The 21,186-nt window shown below is 36.4% G+C and overlaps 1 protein-coding gene across 1 annotated transcript in view; it reads right to left on the reverse strand.

Annotated features, from left to right (window-relative positions):
* SETD2 (SET domain containing 2, histone lysine methyltransferase) overlaps positions 1-21,186 on the reverse strand; it is a 117,470-nt gene that overhangs the window by 28,969 nt on the left and 67,315 nt on the right. Inside the window, exons 13-14 of the mRNA XM_007470265.1 lie at positions 6,771-6,819; positions 2,242-2,425 (exon numbers count right to left, since the gene is read on the reverse strand). Of these exons, the coding sequence (XP_007470327.1) occupies positions 2,242-2,425; positions 6,771-6,819 (233 nt within the window). The remainder of the gene's footprint in view (positions 1-2,241; positions 2,426-6,770; positions 6,820-21,186) is intronic.

The raw sequence follows: 21,186 nt of genomic DNA on the forward strand, positions 1-21,186 counted from the left end.
CGCCCCCCCCCCCCCACCTGGCTTTTAAAAAATGCTTTGCAGAAACCCTTCAGGAAGCTTGGGGTTTTTTTTTAGAGCATGAGCCACCCATCTTCTTGCATGGCCCTGTGTGATAAACCTTTCACTGCTCCAAAACATAAAAAATAAAATAAAATAAAAGGAAGAAAGATATACCAGTTAAATCCTACTAAAAGGAAGATAAGCATATTTCTATGAATATCAAAACAAAAGAGACTATAAAGCAAGCTTCAATAAAATTCTAAAAACTGTTATCATACAGATCAATTAATGACAAATTGAAAATTTAACAAAAAGAAATTTATCCTAATAGTATTTAGAACTAGATTATGAAGCTGCATTAACAAGAGTAGTTCAAGCAGTCTTACAGTTCTTAAACCCTTATATTAGAAGAGAAAAATTAATGAGCTAAGAATCCCAATTGTTCCAGTTAAGAAATTAAAAAAACAATATAACAAGCCTAAAAAAGTGGAAGGAAACAAAATATGAGTAGAAATCAATTACCAAGATAAAAAATGCTATCATTCTGTGATTTGCATTGGAGGTATTGCTAGCAAAGTAACATGAACAAGGCATAAAAATTAGAAAGGAAAACCAAAACAAATTCATATGATATGGACTGCTGACAATGACAAAAAAAGGAGACAGTGGGGCAAAATAAAAATCCTATACTCTTGAAATTAATACAAGTTTTGTATGGTTAACAAAAATAGGATCAATATACAAAGGTGAATTGCATATCAAAACACCAAAACCAAACTGAATATGTAACAGAAGTTAGGGTTCTCAGAAATAAATACACCAAAAGATAAACAAGTTTTTCTGGAGAAAACTATAAACAAAGCAAAGACATTAATGAAAAACTTTATCTTCATTAAAAATATTAAAGAAGACCTAACTAGATAGAGAATATTCAAATACTCAAAGCAGATTCTAAGGAAGAATAAATCTGAGAAAAGACAGGGCATCCCAGAAGATCAAGTAGGGATTTGCCCTACTTGCTATCAAGACTTAAATATAAGATAGTCATAGGAGCCCAGAAACAGATCCTCCCATATGTGAAAACCTGTTCGAAAGAGGCAGCACTGCAGATCAGTGGGGAAAGGAGGAGCTTTCAAGTAGTAAATGATGCTGGGACAACTGGGTGCTCACCCAGAAAGAAATGAAACCAGATTCCTACCTTAAAATATATACAAAAATTAATTCCCAATGGATTAAGGACTTAAATCTTGCTAAAAAAAAAAATACACACACACACACACACACACACACACACACACACACACACACACACACACACACACACACACACACACACACACACACACACAAAGTCATCTCAAGAGTTGGGAAGAATTTCTTACAACACTGTAAACACTAACCATAAAGGAAACATACAATATATATGATATATTCAATTACACCATAATTAATAAATTCTGTGTATTGAAAGATACAGAAAGAGTCAAAATACAAGTCATAAACTGGGAAAAAATACTTGCAGAATTATATTTAGAATATAAAAAAAGAACCCCTAGAGCTTAAAAAGACAAAATTTAATAAATGAACACCACATATAAAAAGACACTTCACAGAAGAGTAAACAGGAATGGTCAATAAACATATGGCAAAATGTTCAATCTATTTAGTAATTAGAGGAATGTAAATTAAAATCATGATGAATTACTATTACATACCCAGAGAACCCAAAATTAAAAATTCTGACAACTGCATTACATGACTGCTATATGTCAATTTTTTTTTTTAAGTATATTTAATTTAAAAAGAACTTCTCGGGAACAAATGTTTTCTAGTACCCAGCAGGTGATTATGTGGCCTGTTTTTTTACCAGCATCACAAGACAGCCTCTGATACAGGGATCAAACAACATTTTGAACTGGTATGGTGTAAGATTCACTAGAAAACATAGGGTTATTTCCCATCAACCCCCTTTCCCCTTTAAAGAACATATCTCTGGCTCCTCAAATAGCATTTAAACGTTATGAAGTAGAAGCCATTCGAGTACCAAAAATCTATTAGTCTTCACAGCTATTATTACTGTCAAAAGAGACTCTCAATAGTTATGAGTAGAGTTTCCTTTTATACTCACTCACAAGAGAATACATTTATTACAAAAGCATTTGTTGCCCCAAATCAGAAGTGTATCACTTGGGTACTTTTTGACTTGCTCAGAAAAGAGAGTAACTCACATAGGCCACTTACCTGTCATCTGGCCTTTTTGTTCCCCGCTCATAGGCAGAAGAAGGTGGTGAGAGGGAGCCCCTTCGTTTCCTTTTCTCTTTATTTTGAGTTTGTTTGTCTGGGTCTCTCTCTCTTGACCTGTTAGGAGTCTTTGGGGCAACTGTTTGATCTCTGAAGCCAACAGCATCCCTTCCTCGTTCGGTTACTAGGGGAAAAGGTTTTTAAAAAAATTTACTTGGTAGACTTTTCTCCATCATGATAGTATACCAACTGTATAATAAAATTTCTATCCAACAAACAGATCTATGGACTCCTCCTTCATATACCCAGTCCTGAATTTGGACGAGACATAAGGTCTTGTATGCTTGTGTGCTCTACTTCCTAAAAGTCTCTTCCATGAATGCCCTTTTCTACCTTTTTCCACCGAAGTCTCAGTCCAAGCTTTCATCATTTCTAACAAGTTCTGTGGAATACATGCATGCAAGATGTTCCTGATACCTTTAGTAAGGCAGTCGGCTTGTCAGTTCAAAATGTAAAAGCCTTCCCCTGCCCTTATAACTCTGCATATTTACAACTGGTAGAAAAACAGCCTGGCATGCTAAACATAAAAACCTCAATAGAAAAATCTCTTTAATTAAAAAAAAAATTAGACAACTTTTTATGAACTACAATTTCAAAAAAAAAATATTTCAAACACAGGTGAACAGGTGGTAACTCAATAAGTTATCAAAACCAGAGAGCTACATCTTCAAAAAAAGAACGCCAACTTCCTATTCAAAGATGGAAGCTGGGGGCTTCCCTGATGGCACAGTGGTTAAGAATCCACCTGCCAATGCAGGGGACACGGGTTTGAGCCCTGGTCTGGGAGGATCCCACATGCCACAGAGCAACTAACCCCGTGCGCCACAACTACTGAGCATGCACTCTAGAACTCGCAAGCCACAACTACTGAAGCCTGTGTACCTAGGGCCCATGCTCCGCAACAAGAGAAGCCACCACGGTGAGAAGCCCGCGCAACGCAACGAAGAGTAGCCCCTGCTCACCACAACTAGAGAAAGCCCATGCGCAGCAACAAAGACCCAACGCAGCCAAAAATAAAATAAATTAAAAAAAAAAAAAGATGGAAACTAACCTTCTTCACTCAGTCTCTTTACCTAGAATGGTTCTCACCCAATTCTATTGCCACCGCTCCCAAAAGCTGCCCTAAGTACTACTTTTCACTGATCACACCACCTACTCTTTCATTTTCCTAAGTAGTCTAGATCCCACCAATGAACATTTCAATATAAACTGACTGGTATTATATGCTGTTGCTTTGTGTATGTTAGTACTGTTACCTACTAATCATATTGCTCTCTTCATAAGGAGATAATTTCTTATAAAATATCTCATAGCGCAAAGCGTATTCTCAATAAACATTGTTTTTTCTTTTCTCATCTCAGAAAAATGTGCTATCAGTTGTTTTTTCCCCCAGCAGTAGGATCAGGTTTACATATACCATTCTCACAGTTCTTTTAGCTGGCCAAAAACTCCATTTATTTACAAAAAAGTTACTAATCTACAGCCACGTATGAGCATTTGTCAGTGAGAAGCTAACAGAACTAACTCATCTAATACCACATGCTGGCAGAAAATACTATACAATTAAAACAACTGTTCAGCTCAGAAAGTATTAGCACAACATACTTTTGTGAAGTATTATTATCTAGTTTCATCTGGATCTGCCCATGACTCTCTATTTCCTCCTTCAAACCCAGGTTCCTTACCCTGGTGTTAATTTCCTTAAAATGTGGCTATTTCTTCACTATATACTGGTAAAACAAGAAAAGGAATCATACCAACAGTATATTCTGAATCTGCATCTTAGAATATGTGAGGCAGAGAAATCATCTTATATATTCAGGCTGATTTTCTCATATTTTAAAATGAGGATAAAGCTAGACTGCATATTTCCCAAAGTATTTCACAATCCTTATGAATTTTAAAAGTCTAAGCTTTTTAATCACTTGACATTGAGGAGTAACATAGCAAGTCAGGTTTGCATTATAAGCATTTCTCTAATCTAAAAGCCTGATACTGAGATGGATGCGGGGGTTCCCCACATGTGAGGATGAGACTGAAGTTGGCACAAAAAAGGCTGCTCCCTGAAAAAATCATAATTGTCCACTACAGACCATGTCCTGCTTCTCTCAGAGGGCCATACCACACTAGATATTTACAAAATAATGGTAGCAGGGTGGGGTGGGAGGACCTTCATAGGTATTGAAACTTTGCCTGTCTTGCTAATGTTTTCAGCTCAGTGGGCCCAGAGAAGCTAGCCTCTGATGATCAACTCTATAGCAGTGCTGCTGATACTGCCAACCAGAACTACTCAACCCAGCTTTCTTTCTTATGGGAAGAATTCTTTGCAGCCCTAAGTAGGATGTCTGGCTATGAAGAGACTAAACCAGTAGAACTAAAAATATCCAAAAGATACAAAAGTGATGCAAAGGATACTTTACAGGGCTTTAACCAATAAGATTTAAGATTACAAAAAGTTCTTCATGCCAAAAATAAAGAAAAAGACCAAAAACATGATCACACTGGCTCCTTTACTCTATTTATACTGGGTCACTGCTGGAGGGGCACAAGAGACTAACAAGAGCCACCGTAATTTATACCATTGCTTTAATCTCTAAAGTATGTTGGAAACACAGCTAAGTGGTAAAGCCCAGAAACCATACTGCAATGGTCTCCCCCTATTATCTGTTCTGTAATAATGATTCTTAACCTTGTGAGGGGTCACTGATTCCTTGAGAATCTGATGAAAGTTTTGAATTTTCCCCAGTAAAATGAACGTATACCAAGGATTTTGCATATAAACATCTACAGGTAAAAACTTACACACACCTAAGGAGTATAGGTTTAAGAATGTCTGCTCTAGGGCTTCCCTGGTGGCGCAGTGGTTGAGAGTCCACCTGCCGATGCAGGGGACATGGGTTCATGCCCTGGTCCGGGAAGATCCCACATGCCGCGGATAGGCCCATGAGCCACGGCCGCTGAGCCTGCGCGTCCGGAGCCTGTGCTCCGCAACGGGAGAGGCCACAACAGTGAGAGGCCCACGTACCGCAAAAAAAAAAAAAAAAAAAAAAAGTCTGCTCTAGAGGAAGAAATGAATGGAAGAAAAGCTGCTAAAAGGCCATGACTTCAAGGAAAGAAACAACACAAGGAGTATAAAGGGACATCTCCTTTGACAAAAAATCACTAAGAATAAAAATGCACAGATCCACCTCCCAGAGCAATGAAAATAAAAATTAACAAATGGGACCTAATTCAACTTAAAAGCTTTTGCACAGCAAAGGAAACTACAAAGAAGACATAAAGACAACCCTCAGAATGGGAGAAAATATTTGCAAACGAAGTGATAGACAAGGGATTAATCTCCAAAATATACAAACAGCTTGTGCAGCTCAGTATCAAAAAAACGAACAACCCAAACAAAACATGGGTGGAAAATCTAAACTGACATTTCTCCAAAGAAGACATACAGATGGCCGAAAAGATGCTCAACATCACTAATTATGAGAAAAATGCAAATCAAACTACAATGAGGTATCACCTTACACTGGTCAGAATGGCCATCATCAAAAAATCTACAAACAATAAATGCTGCAGAGGGTGTGGAGAAAAGAGAACCCTGCTACACTGTTGGTGGAAATGTAAACTGGTATAGCCCCTATGGAGACCAGTACTATGGAGGTTCCTTAAAAAACTAAAAATAGAGCTACCATATGATCCAGCAATCCCACTCATGGGCATATATCTGGAGACAACTGTAATTCGAAAAGATACATGCACCCCAATATTCACTGCAGTACTATTTACAAGAGCCAGGACAGGGAAGCAACCTAAATGTCCATCGACAGAGGAATGGATAAAGAAGATATGGTACATATATACAATGGAATATTACTCAGCCATAAAAAAGAATGAAATAATGCCATTTGCAGTAACATGATAGACCTAAAGATTGTCATACTGAGTGAAGTCAGACGGAGAAAGACAAACATCATATGATATCACTTATGTGTGGAATCTAAAAAAATGGTACAAATGAACTTATTTACAAAACAGAGAGTCACATATGTAGAAAATAAACGTATGGTTACCAGGGGGGAAGGAAGGGAAGGATAAATTGAGAAATTGGGATTGACATATACATACTACTATACATAAAACAGATAACTAATAAGGGCCTACTGTATAGCACAGGGAACTCTACTCAATACTCTGTAATGGACTATATGTGAAAACAATCTAAAAAAGAGTGGATATATGTATATGTATAACTGATTCACTTTGCAGTACACCTGAAACTAACACAACACTGTAAATCAACTATAAGAAAATTTTTTTAAAAACACGTTTTCAAACTTATACCAAATATTTCATTTACCTAATGACATATTATCTGGTTTCAAAACCAAAATAAAGTTCTTATCAGTTACATCTGCATATTTCTAAAAGAATATTTGTAAAGCCATATGCACAAAGTATCTCTGAATACCTACTTGTGCTCTCCTTTTCAGTTTGACTTTTCTTTGGAATTCGATATACCTCCTGCAAAAAATAAACCAAAAGAAGAGTTATCAGTGTGGAATGGAAGTGGTGATTGCTTTGAAGCTCAGTGATTTCACATGGCAACAAAGAAATGGGGAGGAACAATCTGGTATTTAATTATTCTCCAAAATTTTACCTATGTTTGGCTTCAAATAAAAATAGATCCTGGTCCCTTAAAAAACAAGTAAAAACATATAGCACAAATACATATTTATTTCTAAACATCTACCAGGCTTGTATGACCTCATTAGCCAAGTAGCAGACTAAGTAACTAAGACATTTTATTTCTGGCAGGAATACACCTCCTGATAATCTTAATTTCTATATGCCTTCTGCACATAAAATGAAGTCATCTATAGTTCATTTACTGAGAGTATTCATATGAACAAGTCAAACATCTCACTTGCCATCCCTACTTAAGGGAAGAAAAGGTTAGTAATACCTCAGCTATATAAACACACTTCAGAAAAATTACATGTGTAAAGACAATTCCTGCTATTCAGCGTATTTTCCTATAAATACAAAATCAACTTGGCTAATGGCCAAATCTACTTTTATACTGCTGTTATTTTAAAGAAGGAAAGTTTTAGATCATTGTTGCTCTTCAAATACTATCTAATACTTTATCAAAATTGTTCTTGAGAAATATAAACTATGTTTTTAAGCCTTGAGGTACCTTTTCTTGCTGTACGAATCTAAAGCCTAGCAACAATTCTGTTCCCTGACAGTCTCTTACTGCTCTAAGTCCATCAAGTAGCTCTTGGGCACATACTTCCTTATCCAGTCACCTTGTTAAGTGGGCAAATGGCAAACCCACACATTCTCAATGGTACATCATATAAAACCGTTCCTTCAGAGTAATCTCATAATACTGACCACACCTATATGACCTGGTAATCCCATTTTTTAGGAATTGTACTCCAAGAAAAATCTTTCCACACGATTTTTGGTTCTAGCAGCATTTGTGGAAAACGAAATAACCCATATGTCACACAACTGAGGAAAGTTCAAGATGTAATATTCAGCTGCCAGTAAAAATGCCAAAGTGGACTTTACAGACGCAGGGCAATCTGTATGAATGCATTATCTTATTTGAATTTCAAAACAACCCTATGAGGTTGTTATCTCCATTTTACAAATGGGAAAACTTACTTAAAAAGTTTAGCAACCTGCCCAAGGTTATGATGCCTTTTATCATCTGTATCAGATGACATAGTGGCATTATCCTGGGAAGGAGTACCATTTTGGGGATTTATCCACAAATGTAGGTAACATCCTCCATCCCCCTAGCCTTTTCTAAGTAGAACTTCCACTACAGCTGGGATTCTCAATTCTGGCTGCAGAATTAAACCACTCCAGGCAACTTTTATAGATACACTATCCAAAACAAATTGAATCTAAAATTCTGGGAATGGGTCCCAGGCATCTGTATTTTTTAGAAGTTCCCCAGATGATTCTGATGTCCAGAGAAAGTGGACATCACTGAACTACTGGCTTCTCTTAACAGCCCTCACTCATTCCTTCCTCACAAGGGAGAATTTGAGAGAAAGAACTATGTATGTCTGTCCTCAGCTCAGAGACATCTGGGCTCTTTCTCCTCTTGGGCTGCTTCTGCCTGTAGAGAGGATACATTCTAATTTATTCCTCTGAGGGATGCCTGGAGTTGTCTAATTCAATGTCTACCTGTGGGTATGAATCAGGGATAAAGAGAGGAAGGACTTAACACTTTTAGCTCTGACTTCTCTATCCACCTCTTGGAGGGGTTAACAAACTCGGGAAAAAGAACGCCACTTATCAGCACCTACCCACATTATAGGGAAAAACAGGTATTCTGCTAATTTTAGAAGTTTGAAAATGACTTGCATTAGGTACTCTGTAAACCTAGGCACTCCAAAAGAGTTCATTCATGAAGGGTGCTCAGAACAGATATATCGAGGATGATATCTGAGTCAACTAAGAATTACACAATCTTATTTAGTTTCTTTTGCAGAAGGTCTCAGCATTACAAGTATTCATTACAAACATTTATAGCAATTTATTACAGACCTCAAGTTTGGGACCCATTCTATGGTGGAGGTTAATATACCGAGGAAATGCTTCTCAAAGATACATTCTTAATTCCATTCAAAAGTTTGGAGCAACTGCTAACTAGAAAATGTATTCTGATCACTAAGTTGTACACATGAAACTAATATTGTATGTCAAACATATTCAATTTTAAAAAAAGGATTCAGGGACTTCCCTGGTGGTCCAATGGGTAAGACTCTGTGCTCCCAATGCAGGGGGCCCGGGTTCAATCCCTGGTTGGGGAACTAGAGCCTGCATGCATGCCACAACAAAGAAGTTCGCACACCGCAATGAAGATCCAGTGCAGCCAAAATAAGTAAATAAATAAATAAAAATTTTAAGTATTCTGATGTTCACAAAATGGCTGATTACTACTGATTAGTGACCAAGAGCTACTGACTATTAGAGTATGCCTAACACTATGGGCAAGTTCTATCAACATGCACCTAAGCACTTGGAATTACTAACTTCCTCCTCTTCATATTGTCAAAGCTGTATACAAAATTTAAGCTGGAAACTAAGATTATCTACTTTGAGGCCCTGAAATGCAACAGAATTTTTCCAAAGTCCCACAACAACAAAAAGTAAGAAGGAAGCAGCCCTATAAAGATTACTGTAACATTTCTTAGGATCATTCTGTCTTGTGAATAAATAGCAATAGTGTTAGCCTACATGATATGAAAATCTGTTTGGAATAATGTCACACCCGCATGGCACAGAATCCATTGCTGAAAATGCTATCTGAGTTGCCTTCATTCACACTAATCCTTTATCTAAATGGGAGATTAAAAAAATAAAATTAGAGGATAAGAGTTAGAAGTCCTATATCTCCTAACAGGTAGCCAGAAAGCAGGGAGAGAGAAAACTAAGGGTAAGAAAGTATTAAAAAAAAAAAAAGAAAAGAACATTTTTTAGAACTGACATATTAAGTCACCAGATAGAGAGGGCTCAGAGCACCTCCCACAACAAAGGAGTCGAAATGGTATCAAAATAGCAACACTGTAAGCTGGAAAATGATGCAATGACATCTTGAACATTTTGAAGGAAAATTTATTTCCAAATGGTAATTATATGATTTGCCAAACAAGAATAGAATAAAGGTATTTTTCAGAGTTATAAGGTCTCAAAATTTTGTCTATCAGAAGACAATGTTAAAGACACTCCAATGTGGAGGGCCTAAAATTCAAGATTCTAGATTGTGTGAAATACATCTCATAAACTGTCTACAGTGTACATTGTACCATACTAGGTACAATAATTTATAAGACCTAACAATAATTCCTGACAGTGATGGAAAATCTTTCAAAAGTTACTGTAAATGAATTACCCAGCATTTAGATGATATAGGCATAGATTAATAAATATATGTATATAAATTCAACAACGGGGCATTCAAAATAGATCAAGTGTCCAAGCTCTACTTCTGTGCAAATAACTAGGCGGTGGTGGCTATTTAAAATAACACCTGCAAAAGATCTGAAGATGTCATTCTAACCTGTCAGAATTTCAAAAAAAGTTGTCCTCCAACAATACTGTCCCTAACTGAAAAGTTTAGTTATCTAGAAAGTGTTTTTAAAGCAACTGTTATAATTAGCAATAGAATTTTTTACAAAAGGGGTACATGTTTTGACTATGGGTTACTTGAAAAATGATGAAGATATTAACAGAAATGTACACCAAAGACGAAGAATTAGCTTATAAAACAAGATTACGAGCTTGAGTCTGAAGGGCAAGTGGAGGAGAGAGCCAAGAGAAGCCTGAAGGGACTTCCCTGGGGGTGCAGTGGTTAAGAGTCCGCCTGCCAATTCAGGGGACACAGGTTCAAGCCCTGGTCCGGGAAGACCCCACATGACACAGAGCAACTAAGCCCGTGTGCCACAACTACTGAGCCTGTGCTCTAGAGCCCACAAGCCACAAGTACTGAGCCCACGTGTCACAACCAGTGAAGCCCGTGCACCTAGAGCCCGTGCTCTGCAACAAGAGAAGCCACCGCGCACTGTAACAAAGAGTAGTCCCTGCTCACCACAAGTAGACAAAGCCCATGCACAGCAACGAAGACCCAATGCAGCCAAAAATAAATAAGTAAATAAATTTATAAAAAAAAAAAAAAGAAGAGAGAGAGAAAGCCGAAAATATAGACCTAAAATTCAGGAAATAGGCTAAAGCAAGAGATCCACAATCTGGGAAAACCTTAAGAAAACAATCGATATATTGTGTTACTGTCAGAGACTGCCAAGAGAGAAGGTACATAGAGAAAAACAGTCTGACTTGAAGGAAAATGAAATTAAAAGGTGGAAAGTCTTTATATCTGATTCATACTGTAAGTTTTCCATTTCTTAATAAACACCTGCCAGCAATCTCACTTCTGGGTATGTATCCAAACAAAATGAAAAGCACATCTCAAAGAGACGCCTGACTCCCATGTTCACTGCAGCATTATTCACAATAGCCAAAATACAGAAACAACCTAAGTGTCCATCAAGAGATGAATGGAGAGAGAAGCTATGGTATATGTATACAATGGATATCATTCAATCAGGAGAAAGAAGGGCACCTTGCCATTTGTGACATGGATAGACCCTGAGGGTATTATGCTCTTATTTCATTATGTCTTATGAAATAAGACAGAGAAAGACAAACACTGTACAATATCACTTATTATATGTAATCCAAAATAGCTGAACTCATAGAAACAGAGACTAAAACAGGGGTGAAGGGAGGTAGAGTTACAAACTTGGTCAAAGAGTTACAAACTTCCAATTAAAGATGAGTAAGTTCCGGGGATCTAATGTACATAGTGATAACAGTTAATAATACTGTATTATATACTTGAAAGTTGCCAAGAGAATAGATCTTTAATATTCTCCCCGAAAAAAAGAAATGGTAATAATGCAGGTGTTAGCTAACACTATGGTGGTAACCAGTTTGCAATATATATGTGTATCAAATCAACAGGTGTACATGTTAAATTTACACAATGTTAAATGTCAGTTATATCACAATAAAGCTGGGGAGAAAAGGAATGTAGATACTAAAACAAAGGACCATTTTAACTCAAGAAATATTATATAGCTATGAGTTCGATGTTTTTGTCTTTATTGTATGTGAATCATGATTCCCCAAAAGCAGTTAGATTATATTTAAAGTACAGTAAATAGATTCTGAGTAAACGGATTCTCTTATGGAAAAAAAAGTTTACTTTTAATTATACGGTTTTTATACTACCCATTTTTAGTTAAAAAAACAAACAACACTTGAAAAAGTTACCTACTGCTAATAGGTCACACTAAATCGGTGTAAACTGGGATGTTTTCTTCCAACAGTCTCAAAAAGTACTCACTGGAAGTTTGTTGGCAAAGTACTCCAGCACATTTTTAACGCATCTCAAATGATATAGAATAGACTCAAATAGAATAGACTATAGAAAAAAACAGGATTAAAACAAAATTACAAAACAATACTTTTTTCTGGAAAGTGTAAAAATTTAACACTGATGTAGACTGTTCTTTAGCTAAACAAGACTTTGAGAACAAAATAATTTGCAATGAGAGTATAATTTTTTACCTTTTATTATATACAGATCAGATTATATATTCTGTAATAAGAGATTTACTTTTTACAACTAAGACTATTTTTCCTTGTTATTAGCAAGTACAGATAAAATTGTGTAGTGTATGTGTCAAACAAATCTTTATTCCTAAATGACAGCAAGACTAAGAACAAAAAAGAGTAAGAGACTCTGAGCAAGGTGCCATTTTTACAGCTGGAAGAGGAGATAAAAAGCAGGAAGGGACAGAAAGAAAATATAAAAGCAAAGTTATGCGATATGGAGGCTAGAAGTTAAAGTGCCAACTCCAGGTAAAAGGAATTCTAGGAGAGAAGGAACTTTTTTGAGAAATAATGAAGAAGAGTTTTCCAGAATTAAAGAAACATAAAATACCTTTCATTAAAAAGGCAAAGAGCATCAAATAAGAAACAAAGACTATGACCTAGCAATTCTGCATCTGTGTTTATCCATCCGTTCCCCGCCCAATTTCATACTGGCTCATATAACATGTAGAAAATGATATCCATACAATGGAGTATTATTCAGCTATGAAGTGTAATTAACTACTGATACATACTACAACATGGATAAAGCCTGAAAACACTATGCTAAGTAAAAGCAGCCAGACACAAAAAGCCACAGATTTCATGATTCCATTTATCCTCATTATTCAGAGATCCTGTATCTGCAAATTCACCAACTCACTAACATCAATTTGTAATCCCAAAATCAATACATGAGACAAAACTTCACCAACTCTCCCCCCCAAAAGATGAGTCAATTGTTGATATTTTTTGGTATACTTTTTCCAAATAACTGATAACATGATGCAACATTCTTTTCCCAAGAGTATCTCAGAATCTTTTCATTACTTTTTCTGAAAATGCTTCTAGTATACTAGTGGTCTTATATATTTCCTTTCCAACTTCTTCAATATTATTTTTACTGACTTTATGAAATCAGTGAATTTTTATTTCATAATAGGTCTGCCAACTTTTATAACAGTGAGACTGGCTGAAAAAGAAAATAACCCATTGGACAACGATACATGCTGATGTTAACTGAGAAGGGACCTGTGAATAAGAATTTTTTTAAGTGTTCAGTTCACTAATGTTTTTTGTCATAATTTTTGTTTCTCTAAGCAATTTTGAAACTGTGAAGATACTGAGAATACCATATACGTGTGTATATGTATATATGAATGTTTATGTATTTAGTTACATGTGAGAGATAAGTTTCTCCAAGATAACTGAATGTATTAGAAGATTTTTTAAAACCCCACTTTAAACCCCATTTACAAAAATCCTTTTTCCCAGGATTTTCAGGTATTTGTGAAGTTTCAGGGTTAGAAGCATATAAACCAAATATTTACGTGAATTTACTGAACACTGAAAATCTAGAAAAAGAGATAAGAACTTAGAGAAATAAAATGATAATAAATAAATAAACTTGGGAATTCCCTGGCAGTCCAGTGGTTAAGACTTGGCACTTTCACTGCCATGCCCTGGGTTCAATCCCTGGTGGGGGAACTAAGATCTCGTAAGCTGTGCGGTGCAGCCAAAAAATGACAACAGAAAAAACTAAGCTCATCTGGTTCCCATTGAAACCGTATGGCTTACAGACAAATCATCTTGGAAAATACATGGTTAAATCAATTCTGTTAGTCATTTAGGCTAAGGATATTAAAACACTTATGTCTGGGTAATATCAGACTGTAAAGAAACCTGATTCACAGTTCCACACACCAGTGCAGAGGTCAGCAAACTACACCCTAAAGTCTGACCTGAAGCCTGGTTCTTTAAATGCCCCTTCAACCCCAGCTAAGAATAGTTTTTTACATTTTTAAAGAGAGGGAGAAAAGGGGAGGGAAGAAGAAAAGGGAAGGGGAAGAAAAAAGGCAGAAAGAAGGGAAGAAGAAGGGTGGAGGAGACTGAGGCCTCACAGTCACATTTTAAATTTCAGTATTTTAATATTTACTATCTGACCTTTCACAGAAAAAAACTGCCAACCCTTGATCTAGAGAAATAAAAGCACATCTTTGGGTAATATATGACTGTCTTGGAACCTGATTCATAATTCTATATACTAGCATGAAGATTTTAAAGATCCATTTTCTTGATTAACAACAACAAAATTTAAAAAATGAACATACAACATATAACTTCAATGTCTATGGCCCTATACCACTCTAAGGTTAAAAAGAAAAAAAAAGAAAAAGAAAGAAAGAAAGAAAGAAATTACTGGGCAAATACTGATATGTAAATACCCTAGGCTCCTTTTCCCTCAGCATAATTCTGTGAAATGCTTTCAGTGGTAATGGTTCCATAACCCAGATTTAGCTTCCTTTAATAGAAGGAAGAATTGTACCTCGATCATCATACCCCTGTAAAGTGTTAAGAGTCTATGATTTTATCTCATAAATTGTATTACAGAAAGTGGGAGTAGGGGTATCTCCATTAGGTCACAGAGGTCCTGAGATTTGACTGGAAAAATAACTTAGAAGATAATACACATGTCTGGAAGTTTTATAAAATCACACACATGAGAGAGGCAGAGGAAGGGAGAGTAAGGGGAAAAGGGAGTAGAATAATTTTATTTATTCTTTTAAATCCCTGAAAAAACACTCTAACTTCAGACAGCTGGGCTCCCAACAAACAAAAGATAATAAGATCCAATTTCAGTTTTCAGCCACTCATAAAAATGGGCAAAGGATATGGACATAGTTCTTACAATAGGAAATATAAACGTAAATATATTCAATACTTCATGCAATAAGAGAAATGCAAATTAAAACTATAACAATATTCCATTTTTGCCTATAAGTCTGACCAACATAAAGTTAGACAACACCTGTGTTGGCCAGGGTGTAGTGAAACAGGCACTCTTACACATAAACATTGCTGATGAGAGTTAAACTGGTACAACTATGAAGAGAGATTTGGCAGTACCTATCAAAATTACAAATAACACAGACTATGACTCAGATACACAACTTTTAGTAATTTATCCAACATGTATATCCCACATATGTGAATATGTTCAAAAAGTTACTTGCTGCTAAGCTAAAGAAAGGAATCAACCTAAATGGCCGAAATAGAAGACTGATTAATATATGATTAGGATAAACTGATTATGGTATATTTATACAATAAAATACTATGCAGTTATGAAAAGTAAATTCTTCATAAACTGGTATGAAATAATCTTTACAATATATTAAGTAAAAAGGAGCTAAACAGTGGTGCCAGCTTTGTAAAAAAGGCAAAATATATACATATAGTATGCACAAATTAACTCTAGAACGCTCACAACAAACTAGTTGTATTGGTTGCCGCCAGGGAACAGGACACGGGGCAGGGTTAGGAGTGAAATGTTGCCTTTTGCAGTATGCCTTTTGAATTTTGTCGTGTGCAGGAATGGTCTATTTTAAAAATTAAAAGAAAAGGTAACATGCCTCAGAAGCAGCCCTAGACACAGTGCCAAAAGACTTCTGTGCACTGTGACTGCATTCAAGGTACAGAATGAGGGCCTGTAAAGTCTCAGGCAAAGGCCTAAGGAACATGGGGATTCCCAAGGCAACTTCTAAATGCTGCTATTTAGCAAGTACCATACCTTAAAAAGCTTTCCTAGTTCACTGACATTGTTTATTTTTTATTTTTATTTTTAAAGGAAGGCATCTGGGGTGCTGGTAATATTCCATTTCTCTCTCTTTTTTTAAAAATAAATTTATTTATTTATTTTTGGCCGTACTGGGTCTTCGTTGCTGTGCCCAGGCTTTCCCTAGTTGCAGCAAGTGGGGGCTACTTTTCATCGTGGTGCACGGGCTTCTCATTGCGGTGGCTTCCCTTGTTGTGGAGCACGGGCTCCAGGCATGTGGGCTTCAGAAGTTGTGGCACGTGGGCTCAGTATTTGTGGCTTGAGGGCTCCAGAGTGCAGGCTCAGTAGTTGTGGCGCACGGGCTTCGTTGTTCTGCAGCAAGTGGGATCTTCCCAGACCAGGGCTTGAACCCTTCTCCCCTGCATTTGTGGGTAGATTCTTAACCACTGCGCTACCAGGGAAGTCCCTGCCGTTCAGTTTAAACTTGTTCCCCGAACTTCCTCCTTCTCTAGCCTTACCCATCTTGACTCTAATTCAGAAAATCTACCTTAACAACACTCGGTTTTATTCAACACTCATCTAAAATGTGCCGGGCTTCCACTAGTACTGAAGCACAAGGTGAACACCTGACACATGAGCCGGCTTTCAAGGCCTCCCCAGCCCAGTAGTAAAACATGTGTGTAGAAAACTTAAAGTTTTATGCTGGTAAGTAATCACTGAAGAATAATCAAGGTCATGATGATTAAATGTTTCTCAAATTCCAGATTTCTGTTTTCTAGGCAAGTTAATTCCAAATCTAAGATTTTCTTTTACACTTTCAAATTTACCTACTCTATAATTTTTCTAATTAAAACTTAAAAATTACCACAGCCCTTCAAGAGACCTCACTGAAATTATATGTTGCACTAGTCAATACAACACTGCAGCTAAGACCATCCAGAAAACACTTTTTGGACCACAATTTGTTCTTTTCCCAACCCACATATATACACACCCCTGTTTGAGAAACTGCTCATATTTGTGGACCCTTGCCCCAGAAAACCCCAGTTTTATATATGATTTCAAGCATTCTGAAAATCCCTTGAAATTCAATCATGGATCACAGGTTGATCTCTGCAGCGTTAAGGAAAAAAAGATACTTGAACAAAACACTAAAATGATAATTTCTATGATTTAAGAATGAATTTGAACTTATTACAGTTATTAAAACAGAAACAGAGTGAGAGAAGTCTGAAAAGTATTCAGCAAAGATACATAATTGCATGAACTGTCTAGCAAGGACATAGCAATCACTATTTGCTGGATCAGAAAAAGGAATAGAAAGAACACAGGATTTAAATCAGAAGATAATTTTCAGCTATGTCATTTACAGTTAAGTTACAAACTCATGGGCCTGTTTGTTTCCCTTTTACAGCTGATAAAAACACCACCATTTACTTTACAGGGTTGTAAAGATTACATGACACTCATTCAAGTATTTTCTGACCACCTATCAAATAAAATATACACATTATGGATTCAAGAAGAATCGGGACTTCCCTGGTGGTCCAGTGGTTAAGACTCCGTGCTTACACTGCAAGGGGCATGGGTTTGGTCCCTGGTCAGGGAAGACGCCACATGCCACGGTGTGCGGCCAAAACATTAAAATATAAATTAAAAAAAAAAAAGCAGCAGTGTGGTACCACGGAAAAAGAAGGACCTTCTTCACCTCATCATTCAAATACTTATGAAGTGCCAAACTACATAGTACGCTCTCACTGTGCCCTGGGGAGACTCAAGTGACCAAGACAGACACAGTCTCTGCCTCTGCACAATGTACCATTATGAAATGTTATCTGCTATGATTGGAAAGGATGTTATGGGAGCATATAGAAAAGGCAGAATACTCTGTCTTGGAGGAACAGGAATGGTTTTCAGGGGAAAGGATGAAACTTAAATGAGAAGAGACATCTAAACAAAAGAAAGTCTTCTCAGAAACAATCAATGAGAGAGAGTGAGAGAGAGAGAGAGAGAGAGAGAGAGAGAGAGAGAGAGAGAGAGAGAGAGAGTGTGTGTGTGTGTGTGTGTGTGTGTGTAACATTAGTAGCACTGTCCCTCTGGTAGGCCAGAAACTCTTGAGGTGAAAATGCATACATAAATAAGGACCAGATTATGCCATGGTATGCAAGCCTTGTTAAGAAAAATGGATTTAACTAAACAATGTAATGAGGAACCATTTAAAAGTTTTAAATAGGACTTTGACATGAACAGATGTATATTTCCAAAAAGATCACTCTGGATACTGAATGTAGCACAGATTGTAGGGGGCACAGAGTAGTCATTCACTATTATTAAGTGGTAACTTATTACAACCATTACTAAAAAGATACCATGATAAAAGTAACTCTTACTACCAACGATTAAGGAATGGTCTCTGCCCTTGAAGATCTCACGGTCCTGTGAGGAGAAACAAGCATCTAAGCAAGTAATTTTAATAACCTGTTAAGACTGCTACCACTGTATAGAAATACAGAAAAAGGAATGATGGATTAGAAAATCACCATTTGTTAACAATCATAGTTGCACAAGATTCAGGCAAATTCACTGGATGGCTAAATTTCACAAAAAAGAGTATTTATTATTTCCAAAGGTGCTCCTATATTATACTCTTTAATTATAAAGGGGAAAATAGTAACTTTACATTGGAGAAACCTGGCAGACACCAACTTAACCAAGTGACTGAAGTTGACAATGCCAGTAATGGGATAAACGAACATTCCAAACAGAACTTCAGACAAACCCAAATTGAGGAATATTCTAAAAAATTTAAAAATATTCAAAAATGTGACGTTTATAAAAGCCAAAGACTGAGGAACTAACTATTCCAGATTAAAGGATACTAAAGAGATACAACTCAATGTAACGCTTGATCTCAGGTTAGATTCTGGATCAGAAATTTTCTTTTTTTCTATAGATGACATTATGTGCACAACTGGCAAAATCTGAATGAGGTCTGTTTAACAGATTAATAGTATTGTGTCACTGTAATTTGCTGATTTTGATAAGTACACTGAAGTCATAAAGAAGAATGTCCTTGTTTTTAGGAAATACACACTAAAAATATCTAGGCGCAGTGGGCATGATATCTGTAACTTATTCTATAAAAGTTAAAAAGAAATTAAGAGAAAATGTTAAGGTAAATTTGGTAAAATGTTAACACTGGGGAATCTGGATGAAGGGTTTAGAGGAATTTTTACTGTTTTTAACATACATCTGTCACTGGATGTGTATTACATGAAGAATACATAAAGAACAGTATTCTTGCAGTTTTCCTGTAAGTCTGAAATTACATCAAAATCAAAAGTTAAGAACATTAAGAAGGAAAATTTATATATTTTCATTATGGTTATATATAAAACTAGATTATACCAACTTATCTGTACTCTACAAGTCTGTTAAGTTTCCGACTAACTTGATCATGGTCCTGAGGGAAGAACGACATTCCTTACAGGTATCTTCTAGCCCAGTAATTCTATAATGTATATACTCTCCCACTTCTCAGATAGTCCAATATCCAAATCACTTAAAGTAACTTTTCCTAAACAGAGTCAAGATTTCTTTCTTTTTTTAAAAGTAACTTCATGGGGTATGGAAACATGGTCATCATGTCTCTAGGGAAACAGAATTTAGAGCTCACCCAAAAGAATAAAGTGTCAAAATGACTTCATTCAAAATCAGAATGTTTAGAGCAGCCAGATTCTGTACTTTATCATTTAGATTAGGTGTTGGCAAACTTTTTCTGTAAAGGACAAAGCAATAAATATTTTAGGCTTTGTTGGCCATCCAGTCTGATGCAACTACTCAACTCTACCAGTGCAGTGCAAAAGCAGCCACAGACGTGTATGTAAATGAAAGAACCTGGCTGGGCTCCACCGCAAACTTCATTTACGAAAAAAGGCAGCGGGGCAGATTAGGCCACCCCATAATTTAGATGAAAGTATTACCTGATAATAAAGAAACCAGGCTACTAATAAGTTTTAGACCATGTTTGCCTTTTATCAAATGAGATTCTTATTACAAAAATTCAATGTAGTGGTACCTAAAATAGTGCTCTTTGGGGGCAATTCTGTATTTTAAACAAAAGGATAAGTAATACTGATCCTTTTGGATACAGAATAATGTCTACTAAGGATTTTGAAATTTATTACAGAAATTCAGGGCACATCATTTCATTTTGAAATGTTGCATAGCAGATTTCACATATTAGTTAGGAACGGAAATTCCAAGCAGTGACTCAAAACTTGTTTTATATTTTTTGACCACGCAGCTTTTGGGATCTTAGTGCCCGACCAGGGATTGAACCCAGGTCCCCAGCAGTGGAAGCACGGAATCCTAACCACTGGACCGCCAGGGAGTTTCCCCAGACTCAAAACTTTTCAGTTGGGTAACTCTCTGAATTATTTAAAACTTCTGTAGAGTTCAATGCTTAACTTTCTAGGAAAATAATATGTTTAATTAAAGATAATGTCTTGAGATAAAGATGAAAAAGATAATAAGGATGGTTCTTAAGAAAAGTCCAACTTATCACATGTACAAAATGTCCCTAAATCATCTAATCCAGATATAACTATACTCAGACTTCACTATAAGGAGACACACATCCTGTAACCTAAGTGTTTATAAGAGAGGCTCTGGAATCACTAGCCATCACAATCTCTCAGCTGTTTAACTGCAACTGAAACTGCCAAATTCATGGGAACCTTACCTCTTCTTCTCATGATCCAAATGAAGATTTTCCAGTCAAGTTTATAATTAATCATCACTTATAACCAGCTGTTTTGCCCTGTGAAGTGTCGGGTATATTTTCAGCATGAGGGCTGATGTACAGTAATTCCTTTTACAAACAGAAATATATGCACATGTCCCTGCTGAAAATGTAGCCCAGTTAATTTGCATGTGAAAATGAATACATGCTCACGTGTAGCAATGTGCTAAGTGATGTTTCTTGTTGAGGTCTACTTTAGGAGTCAAAAATGTGTAAGCCTTGTGGAGCCAAGGCAGTGGTCCTGTGTATAGAGGTATAGAAAAAGTAGCTCACTTAATCCTTTCTCGCCAGGAGTCGGGATTTTCCCAGAACGACATCCATTGTCGGCAATGGACGCACCAAAATAACGCCG

This window comes from Lipotes vexillifer, unplaced genomic scaffold (genome assembly GCF_000442215.2).
Source record: "Lipotes vexillifer unplaced genomic scaffold, Lipotes_vexillifer_v1.1 scaffold942, whole genome shotgun sequence".
In the NCBI taxonomy this organism is placed as follows: Eukaryota; Metazoa; Chordata; class Mammalia; order Artiodactyla; family Lipotidae; genus Lipotes; species Lipotes vexillifer.